We start from the raw sequence: 10,200 nt of genomic DNA, 5'->3' as shown, positions 1-10,200 counted from the left end.
TAATTAACGTGGCACACAAACTAGCTCCTAGCCATCAGAATTTAAAATAGGATATATTAGAAATAAAAGAAATGCATCCTATTAAAACTAAAAACTAACAACAAAACATAGAATATGTATTAAAAACAAAGGAAATGTACAAGAGATCGAAACTAAAAATAAAATATACTATTAAAAAAATGAATGTGTTCTGATATAGGAAAAGGGGACAAAAATGTGGCTGCTGGGATTCGAGCCCAGGTCTCCATGGCCACAACGTGGAATTCTAACCACTAAACTACAGCCACTTGAATGACAGTAATTTAATTAGTAAATAAATGTATATAATCTTACATATCCAGTATCCAAAGGAAATGAATACTAAAACACTAGCACTGTATCCGAACAAGGTCAGATCCCTAATCCATACAAAAGTTCATTTATAATTACGGTTAAATCATGGTCACGATCTAGTCGTAATTAATTGTGATATCTTCTTGGATTTACCGCCTCCCCAAGTTATAGTTTAGGACGGAGCGAGTGGCTGGAGGGCACTCGAAGATCACCCCCTATTCGTGGCTAGGTTGCCTAGCCACTTGCTCATCATTGGCGATTTCTGACCACCCGTCCCGTCCCAAACTATAATCTGAATGAGAGGTGAATCTAGAAAGAGATTGTAATCAATTACAGTCGGATTGTGGTTACAATCCGATCGTAATTATAAGTAGTCCATCCCTGATCTATTTTTTATGGACTAGAGAATTTATCCCTCAATATCAATCAATTTACCATTGTTTTCATGAAATCTCTATGTTTGAGTAATCATTTCAACTATTTAGGTATTTTTAATACTAGCTTTTTTTTATATAATTTCTAATATAACAACCTTTCTAAAAATATTACATTGGAGATGTTAAACAATGATAGGCAAGGTTTGTGAAAGGATGTAGATTCGAAGACCACTTGGCAATATGTCCTCCTAGATTTGCGCTTAACGACAATACATAATTGATTGCTAATCGCTTGTTCAAAGCTAGACAAACTATTACATCGATCCCTCTTTAGTGGACATAAACCTTATTTTTTTTCTTCTTTTGACATTTAGAATTTAGACCATAAACCTTTTAGTCTTATGTTAAATTGAAGTAACTTAATTACTTCGAGAGTTAGTGTTATTAAAAAAATCAATTTGCATTTATATGATTGGATAGTACAAAGTGAGGAAAAAGATTCAAGGTGTTCTACTCTGAACAAGTGTTGATCATGTATCATTCATTTGTGGCACAAACCTAAGCAAAATTCCCTTCCTCCATTTTCAAAACAGAAAAAGAATAGAGACACTGATAAAAAAGAAATGGCGCCAGCATTGCCGGAGATCAAAGACGAAAGCCTTAGTGTGGCTGGCGCGGCCGGCGGGAGAGGATCTCGGCAAAGAGAAGCTGGTTCCAAGTGTCAGGCAGCCCTGGCACACACCAATGGAGGCAATCGGCAAACTTGGCTGGGTTGGCCTTTTGCTCCGGCGTCAGTAACTTCCCCTGCTGCATTGTGTAGACAGACGTGTGGGCGTCCTTGCGGCGCTCCGACATGGCCGTGATGTCGATGAAGGTGACCGGCACGTGCACCGTCGAGCCCGTCACCTCCCTCGCCAATGCCCAAAGGTTCATCTCCGTGCCGACCTGCACTCCGGTCATGTTCCATATCAGCTCCGTCTCCTTTGCACACTTGATCCCATCGGGGTTGCCCCAGTCCATGGCGCTGCGTTCGAGAAGATTAGCTGCGGAGAAGAAGCTTGAGTCGAAGAATCCCGATGAAGAGATGAAGGATCACCTGCCATGGAGAGGGGACATGCTCATGAAGAATACAGAGGAGGTGTTGGGGTTGAGGCTTTGATCCACCCAATCGAATACGGTCCGCAACACTCTCTCGTAAGCTTCCTCTCTTCCAATTTCGTCGTGTTCCGTCCAGTTCTTGGCTCCTGGACGCCTGCTCGCAATCGCAAAGATGGAATTTTGACAGTGAACGAGGGGTAGTAGTAGCTGATCGAGCTCAAATCAAATACGCTGCTAATTAACTCACAGCACTTTCATCTGGGGATCGTTCATCCACCAGATGTAAGAGTTGAAGACGAGCACATCGGCTCCCTTCCAGTGCACCGCGTGCTTCTCCACCGTGTCGGGGTTGATGATCCTCACCGGGATACTGTGGAACTCCGGTGCGTCGGAGTTCGACTCCACCAGGAACGGCGCCCAGTAGAACTCGATCGAAGCGCGGTACTCCTGCAGAGCAGATGAGAAATTAGGGATCGGGGTACTCGATCTGGAAAAACCCTAATTGGTGGGGGTACCTTGATTGGGAAGATCATGCGAGATCCGTCGACGATGCGGCTTCTCCTCCCCCGCGGCACCACCATCTGCATCAGGCACACCATCGATTCCCACTGGTTTCGGTTAATCGAGTCGCCGACGAACAGCATCCGCTTCCCCCGTAGCCACTCCAGCATCCGCCTCGCGTCGAATCTAGGGTTACACGAATTGAACTTTGCATCAGCTCTAATCGAGCCGTGGAGGGCGGAAGATGTGATCTTTACCTAGGCAAGGAGCAGTTCTTGGGCTGCCACCGCCACTTCTGGTACTTGGACTCTGGCCGGCCATTCTGCAAGCAGGATACCTGCTTCGACAGGAACTCGCAGCTGTCCTCCCGGTACGGCGGATAACTCTCATCAAACACCCAATCTCCGTCGGAGAGGTCGCAAGTCTCCGGCACGGAGACGTCGCTGGGGATGTAGTCCGCAGCGTAGACGGCTTTGTAGCGCCACCAAGAGTACTCGGCCAAGCTCCGCATGTCCTCGCCGTACATGACGGCAGCAAAAATGAAGACGGAGACGACCACGACGAGGACGGGGAGCTTGCCGCCTTTCCGGAGGTAGGATCCTGCGAGATTGGCCGCGGCAAACGATGACTCCGGCGGCGGGCGGAAAAGGGACTTCCAGCTCATCTCGTCTGGTAGCTCGATCGGCGCCGCGATTCTTGCTCGCGAAGGCAACGGATCTCGGCGGATGTTGCGGGCCTACAAAATCCGCCTTCAGCGCTCGATCATCCCGGGACGGGCATTCACCGGAGCTACCAAACTGTTACTTGCCATAGATTTATATTTATATAATACGAAACATCGAAAAGAAAATAAAAATATATATATATGAGAAAAAAAAGGATGGGATAATAGGATGTTCTTTTTATTTATTTTAAAAGAAATATTCTTTTCATAATTCTAAAATTAAGAGTATTTTTTATTTTAATTTTTATCCTTTTATTTTCTTAATAAGAAAGGTATAAAACATAAAATATATATATATATATATATATATATTATGGCAGTCAAGGTCCCAGCTAGGTCGGTTGGTCGAAGGTCTCGTCTGCCAACCTGACGGAGATCGGTACCAGAACAGACATCGAGTGGAATGTCTCAGACTAGAATTTAGCTTAAATTCACGCCATCCTCACCTACTGGATTTTTTATAATCAATAAATGACCAATAAATATTCTTAATTTATGTATACTAAATAAAAATACGCTATTACAAATTTTAATTAGCAACTATCGATTTTTTTTAATATCATTTTGAAATTTTACTGCATACCAGTTAAATTTTAAAATTGATATAAATGGACTCTGTAGAGGCGAAAAGAAGGAGATGAGATCTTCTATTCTGAAAATATTATGTCTTTGTGTCCCAGTATCAATCGGATGGTTATGATATTTTCATGATATACATTACATTCTTGAGATGTGATTTAATTCGTCCGATCGATATTGAGACACGGGGATACGATATTTTGGGATAAAAAATCTCATCTGAAAAAGAAGATCCACTGCATTAATATAATTTTATTTTATTTTTCAAAATTATCCATCAAATAAAATTTTCCTCGTTGACCTTTTTTTTGGCATGGAATTGAAATAACAAAAAGATGTAAAGAAATCTAAATAGACATTAAAACGTTTAAGTCATGTCAATAATTATTTAATATTAAATACTTTTGAGAATTTTTCATTAGATTTAAGAAGTTTTAGACATTAAACATCTACGATTTTATTAATTTTAGATGTTATTGGCAAAGTAGAATTACGAGGAAATTTTAATTGACAGCGCAGAACATGAGAATTTTCATTTTGACCCTTAACTTTTAAAAATAACAGACTACTCCCAAAGTTTGAAGAATTCTAATGATTGTCCTTCCTGCCAAGCATAAATTCTCAAAGTTAATGGCTGTCTTGCAATGATAAAAATTTAAATATATAATAAAAAACAATTTTAAATGTTCATCTTATTTATATTTTTGACTTTTAAATTTTATTTATAAAAAATAAATCAGATGACTCTTCGTGTTTTTATTACAAATTGTTACCGTAAAGTTTGAGAGGCAAATTTTTTTTAAAAAAATAGTTTTTCTCTATATTAAGAATTTAAAAATTTATGATAGAGTAGTTCCTCTGAAATCAATTTTTGTGGGTTTTTATTTCATTTTAATCTATTTAAAATTTTCTTTAGGAAAAATGTCGAGATCGCATGTGTAAGATGTCTTGCAGTCTTGTTCCCTAATCAAATTCAAAAGGCTTCAAGCACACAAAACGAGGAAGAAGACGGAGCACGGCCGGCAAACGTCCTCATTACACTTCGCAGTCGACCAAGCGGAGGATAAAGCTACCGCCATGGCAGCTTCCGCTTCTCATCCTCATCTCGCCTGTAACTCCGCTAACCAAGGCCACGGTTACGGAGGAGGAGGAGAAGCGTCCGCGCTGTAAAACCTCGGCCACGTTGCTCGCAGTCTCGCTTCTTTTTTTTTGTTGGTCCAGTCGGCGATAAAAGTTTCACCTTCCCCCAATCGGACGCTTTCTCAGTTGCTTCCGTCTCTTTTTCCCCAATCAAAAGGGGAAAAAATGGTTCTTTGTCGTTGTGGTTGCGAGAGGTTGATTTGATGTGAAACCCTAGTCACTTCCGTGCTGTTAGGTCGATTTGTGTGAGAGGAGGTATCGGATCCGAGCTCGATATGGGAAACTGCTGCCTTTCGCCGGAGGCCGTCGCCCGGGAGGACGTCAAGACCTTTCCCCGTCCCCATCATGACCACGGCACCCGCCCACTAGCCAACAAGAACCACCTCCGCCAGAACGGCGGCGGGCACTCCAAGCGAATGGCGGCGGTTCTTAGTGGAGACGCCAGGGCGGTGAGCGGGATCGAGGAGAAGTACGTGCTGGATCGCGAGCTCGGCCGAGGGGAGTTTGGGGTCACCTACCTCTGCCTGGACCACTTCACCGGGGAACTGCTCGCCTGCAAGTCGATCTCGAAGAGGAAGCTGCGGACGGCGGTTGACGTGGAGGACGTGCGGCGGGAGGTCGCGATAATGCGGCACCTGCCGAGGAGCTCCAGCATCGTGAGCCTGCGGGAGGCGTGTGAGGACGACGGAGCCGTGCATTTGGTCATGGAGCTGTGCGAGGGCGGGGAGCTCTTTGACCGCATTGTGGCGAGGGGCCACTACTCAGAGCGCGCGGCAGCTGTGGTCATGAAGACCATTGTTGAGGTCGTGCAGCTGTGCCATTGCCATGGGGTGATCCATCGAGACCTCAAGCCGGAGAATTTCTTGTTTGCAAACAAGAAGGAGAACTCGCCCTTGAAGGCAATTGACTTTGGGTTGTCAATATTCTTCCAGCCTGGTGAGAGCATTTCTTGATCCACATTAAAATTGCTTACTTTATTGTAGTTTTTCAAACGCTACAATAGTGGATATTTGTCTGGAATATACCAAAGAGATTGTCCAAATAAAATACACAGTTCCATGACTATTCAATTCGGTGCATATTTTCGTGATGGTTAATTTGCAATTTTCATGTTTATTTATACTTTATTTATCTCTATGCTATTTTATGTTTTATGTGGTTTCCCATTTTTGATGTGTTTGTGTCAAAAAATGACTCAAGGATACACTAAGATGTAGATCAAGGTCGTTCGTTAGACCGGGAGCATGAAATGAGTGTTTGTATAGCTTTTCCAAAGAGAGAGCTTGTGGCTGTGCACCTTGGGATGTCATTAGATAAAGCCTATGGTTTGTCAATTGAAGAAGATCTCAAAGAAAAAAAATCTTCCTAGTTATTATTGATTATTGATCTTTTTGAAAAAATTTCTCCATAGCATAATGATTAGTTACCATATGAATGCATACTAATGATCTTCATTCTTGTTGAGCCTCATTAATGATCACTTCCATTCAATAACCTAACTTGGAGTTTAGTTTTACTATAAGGACGTGCTCTATTTATTTATTTTTTTCTCTTTTTACCCCAATTCTAGGTGAAAGATTTTCTGAGATAGTTGGAAGCCCTTATTACATGGCTCCAGAAGTTTTAAAACGGAATTATGGACCAGAAATTGATATATGGAGTGCTGGAGTTATACTCTATATCTTACTGTGTGGAGTTCCCCCATTTTGGGCTGGTAAGCTTTCTATCAATAAATCCATTTTGCACACTTCATTATTTTTTCTACCTCTTTCTGCAAATAAGTTACTTATTGTCTACTGTAAGCTTTCCATGAATAAATCTATTCTTTATTAGTTCTATCACTTTCTGCTAATAAGTTACTTATTGTCTATTAATTAATACACTTTTTGTATTTCTTCAGATACATTTTCTATCTAACAAGAGCTATGATTTCTTAATTGCAGAAACTGAACAGGGAGTTGCACAAGCAATTCTTAGGGGCGTAATAGATTTCAAACGGGAACCATGGCCTAGTATTTCTGACAGTGCTAAAAATTTAGTTCGGCTGATGTTGGAACCTGATCCCAAGCTTCGGTTAACTGCAAAGCAAGTGCTTGGTATGTTTACACTGTATGCTATTTGTTAATATAACCTCAATGGAAGTGTCCCTAACATTTGATAATTTGTGAATTGAGATCATCTTCATTATCTGGGATGGTATCCATATTTCTTTAGCTTGTCATCCTGTTCTTGGGTTTTATACTTGGTGTTGTTTTCTTTCTTATGTTGAACTGATGCTTATACATTTTTTCCCCATACAGAGCATCATTGGCTTCAGAATGCAAAGAAAGCCTCAAATGTACCTCTTGGTGATGTTGTCAAGTCAAGACTTAAACAATTTTCACGATGAACAGATTCAAAAGGAGAGCTTTAAGGGTTTGTCTCACTGCAATTAGTAGTTAAATGGGATGTTTTTGATTGCAGAGTATAACTTGGTTTGGTTGGTTATTCATTAGGTTATTGCTGATCACTTATCTACTGAAGAAGTGGAAGACATTAAAGAGATGTTCAAGATGATGGATGCTGACAATGATGGCATTGTATCCCATGATGAACTCAAAACTGGGCTCGCTAAATTTGGTTCACATCTGGTGGAGTCTGAAGTGCAGATGCTTATTGAAGCAGTGAGTATTTTAGTTAAATTGATTTGGATTGAAAATGGGAAACATGTTCAAAGCTTTGATGAAAAAATGGCATCTACTTCTTTGTGCTTTGCACTTTTTCCGTATACAATAACCTTAACCTATTTATCCAATGGTAGCAAAAGGTGGAATTTGCCGCCCCAGCGGCTGCACACGTTCGGTCACACGACCATATATGTGAGGAGGTAAATTTGGAGGTTAGTTGGCCAGTGCGGGGAGGACTTTTTTCCCTCGGCTTTGTTGAGATTGGAGGTTAGTTGGCCAGTGCGGGGAGGACTTTTTTTCCTCGGCTTTGTTGAGATTCAAACCCTTATCCTATGATAGAAACTCTGTCCCGCACTAACCAACTCAACCCTATCCTGAGTGTCTTAACCTATCTATCCAAGTTATTATGGTTCAGGGTGATGAATTTTTACTATGAACATTTCTTTAAATAATTGTTAGACACATATGCAATCAAACTGAAACACAAAATCAAAAAAATCTATTGGCCGTGGGTGATCTTTTTTTCTTCTTTTTAGTAACAACTATAAATTTTAAATTAACCTAAAGATTGTCTTTTCAACTATGTCTATCTTGCTTTGTTCTATGAACTTTGGTAAGGGAGTGGTAAACCATCAAGAAATATGTTTGTTTAATGAAGTTCTCTATGTCTTTCTTATGTTTATGTTAGTCAAGATGGAGAATAGTAAATTAGCAAGTATTCATTATGCAGAATCTAATCTCCTTAATATGTGATATCTAAGGGTTATTTGGTTCCTTTGCCATATCAACATCATCTTAGATACATACTTATCTTTGAAGGAGAACTAGATAAATAAGCTTGGGTAAAAGCTGCACAAGCTTAAAATGTACTTCGAAGAACTTATTTAGCCTTATAGATAATGAAAATCTGGAAGACATATCAGTTTCTTCTAGTTTTGTGTAAAATGGCAGCAGAACTAGGAGTGAACTGCTGTTTATGTGACCTATATTGCATCATTCCCCCGCGAAGTGTTGGCAATAGCCAGGATCTTACAAGTTCTCTTAACCAAAGGGACATATGGTCGTAATTTGTGATTATTTCAGAAATTGTCAAAAAAGCTTCTATCGAATAAAGATTTTTCACAAGAATTGATGTCAGAGGATGGATTAAGTGTTTAGTGAAATGTGTAAATGCACTGTAACATCTAATGATTTCAAGTTGTTGAATAGGTTGATATGAATGGAAAAGGTACCCTAGACTATGGTGAATTTTTAGCTGTATCTCTTCACTTGCAAAGAATGGCAAATGATGAACATCTCAGAAGGGCCTTCTCATATTTTGACAAAGATGCGAATGGCTTTATAGAACCTGAGGAACTGCGCCAAGCCCTTGCTGAAGATGGAGCTCCTGATAGTATGGATGCCGCCAAGGATATCTTACAAGAAGTGGACACTGACAAGGTATATTTCTTTCACTTGGATGGTTACTAATCTTCTCATCTTCATCACTAATAAGCCAGGTCTTTTTTTTTTTTTTTTTTTATCATAGGATGGTCGAATCAGCTATGATGAATTTGTGGCAATGATGAAGACTGGAACAGATTGGAGGAAGGCTTCACGACACTACTCAAGAGGAAGATTCAACAGCTTGAGCGTCAAATTAATGAAGGATGGGTCCTTGAACTTAGGCAGTGAGAAACCATTAAATTGATCGATGAAACTGTTGTGTGTCTTAACACTTCTCTATGCTGACTCTCTTAGACAGTATTTGGTTCAATGGACTCGTTGGATTTGCTTCCTATGGAATTAGTTCTTCTCGGTCACGGTAGGTGTGCAGGGATGTTCTTGTTGCTTTGTGCATGTTCCACTACCTTTGGTACAGTGTGTTGTGTTAGCTGTAGAACTTTTGTACCAAATGAGGGTTTGTTGTAATGAAGTTGGGCATTGGTTAAAAAGAAGAGATATTGGTACAAATGAAAATTAATGGTTGTTCAATTGTGCTAATTTTTAATGGACTCTATAAATATTGCCACTTGCTATCTAAACTTCCGGCGTGCTTTTGTCTTCTTTTTTTGCTTCACCTTTTAATGCCTTATCTTTTTCTCACATGCAATGCAACATGATTATGACCCACAAGAAATAATGATATCTATTTGGTTCTCTGCAGGGCGTGCTCTGGTTTTGTGGATGATAAAAAGGAATAATGATGTCTCACCTTCATCTATTCCTTTGTCCAATGCACTACACACTCGAGAGTTTTCCGACAAAGATGATGATAGTTAAAGCTAGTCAAGTTCATTAGTTTTTTTCATGATGCTGCTGCTTGAAGGAGCTAGTCAAGTTCATTAGCTCAAGGAACACAACTCCAAAACTGTATACATCTGCCTTCACTGTAAGTTCGCCTGTTCTAGCATGGATTACATCCCCCATCGGGTCGACCTTTGCGAGACCAAAATCAGACAGTTTTGCATTGAAAACCCCTTCATCAAGCAGGATATTGGACGATTTGAGATCGCGGTAGATCACAGGCGGGTTGGCCTTCTCGTGCAAATACTCTAGACCTCGGGCGGCATCATATGCTATTTTCATCCTCGTCTACCAACCAGCTTAGAGGTTTCTGCTCAGGCGAGATATGAGTTTCATATTTGAGTAGCTAAAATTTATAATCTAAATAACTAAGAATTGAGAATTATTATAGAATCAAATAGGTCATGCACAACAATCTTGAAAAAGATTCAATAAAGTAGACTATTACCGAGCAGATGGTCTTCTAAGGAGCCCAAGGACATGTATCCAAACACCA

The 10,200-nt window shown here is 40.4% G+C and overlaps 2 protein-coding genes, 1 non-coding gene and 1 pseudogene across 3 annotated transcripts; 1 reads left to right on the top strand and 3 right to left on the bottom strand.

The window, feature by feature from the left end:
• Positions 1–215: 215 nt before the first annotated feature.
• TRNAH-GUG lies at positions 216–287 on the bottom strand. Its single transcript has one exon. It is a non-coding gene; the product is annotated as a tRNA-His (tRNA).
• An 864-nt stretch (positions 288–1,151) lies between these two features.
• On the bottom strand, positions 1,152–3,115 carry LOC122007814 (protein trichome birefringence-like 28). The gene is made up of 5 exons (XM_042563338.1): positions 2,567–3,115; positions 2,324–2,495; positions 2,056–2,255; positions 1,807–1,962; positions 1,152–1,734 (listed from the first exon to the last, which is right to left on the bottom strand). Exons 1-5 carry the CDS (start codon positions 2,971–2,973, stop codon positions 1,371–1,373), a joined length of 1,299 nt encoding a protein of 432 aa, XP_042419272.1. The 5' UTR covers positions 2,974–3,115; the 3' UTR covers positions 1,152–1,370.
• Positions 3,116–4,541: 1,426 nt separating this feature from the next.
• Positions 4,542–9,401, top strand: LOC122007813 (annotated as a pseudogene).
• Positions 9,402–9,695: 294 nt separating this feature from the next.
• Positions 9,696–9,986, bottom strand: LOC122010585 (serine/threonine-protein kinase PBS1-like). The gene has a single exon (XM_042567104.1). It carries the CDS (start codon positions 9,984–9,986, stop codon positions 9,696–9,698), a length of 291 nt encoding a protein of 96 aa, XP_042423038.1.
• Positions 9,987–10,200: the final 214 nt, after the last annotated feature.

Source organism: Zingiber officinale, chromosome 8A (assembly GCF_018446385.1).
Source record: "Zingiber officinale cultivar Zhangliang chromosome 8A, Zo_v1.1, whole genome shotgun sequence".
Classification (NCBI taxonomy): Eukaryota; Viridiplantae; Streptophyta; class Magnoliopsida; order Zingiberales; family Zingiberaceae; genus Zingiber; species Zingiber officinale.
Note: the sequence above shows the minus strand (reverse complement) of the source record. Positions and strands in the feature narration are given on the sequence as shown.

Excerpts from the sequence above, each read along its gene's own strand:
- LOC122007814 (XM_042563338.1), bottom strand. The coding sequence starts at position 2,973 with ATGAGCTGGAAGTCCCTTTTCCGCCCGCCGCCGGAGTCATCGTTTGCC. Across the intron at positions 2,256-2,323 it reads GCATGATCTTCCCAATCAAG|GAGTACCGCGCTTCGATCGA; the intron begins GTACCCCCACCA and ends TCTGCTCTGCAG. Across the intron at positions 1,735-1,806 it reads ATGTCCCCTCTCCATGGCAG|CGCCATGGACTGGGGCAACC; the intron begins GTGATCCTTCAT and ends TCTCGAACGCAG.
- LOC122010585 (XM_042567104.1), bottom strand. The coding sequence starts at position 9,986 with ATGAAAATAGCATATGATGCCGCCCGAGGTCTAGAGTATTTGCACGAG.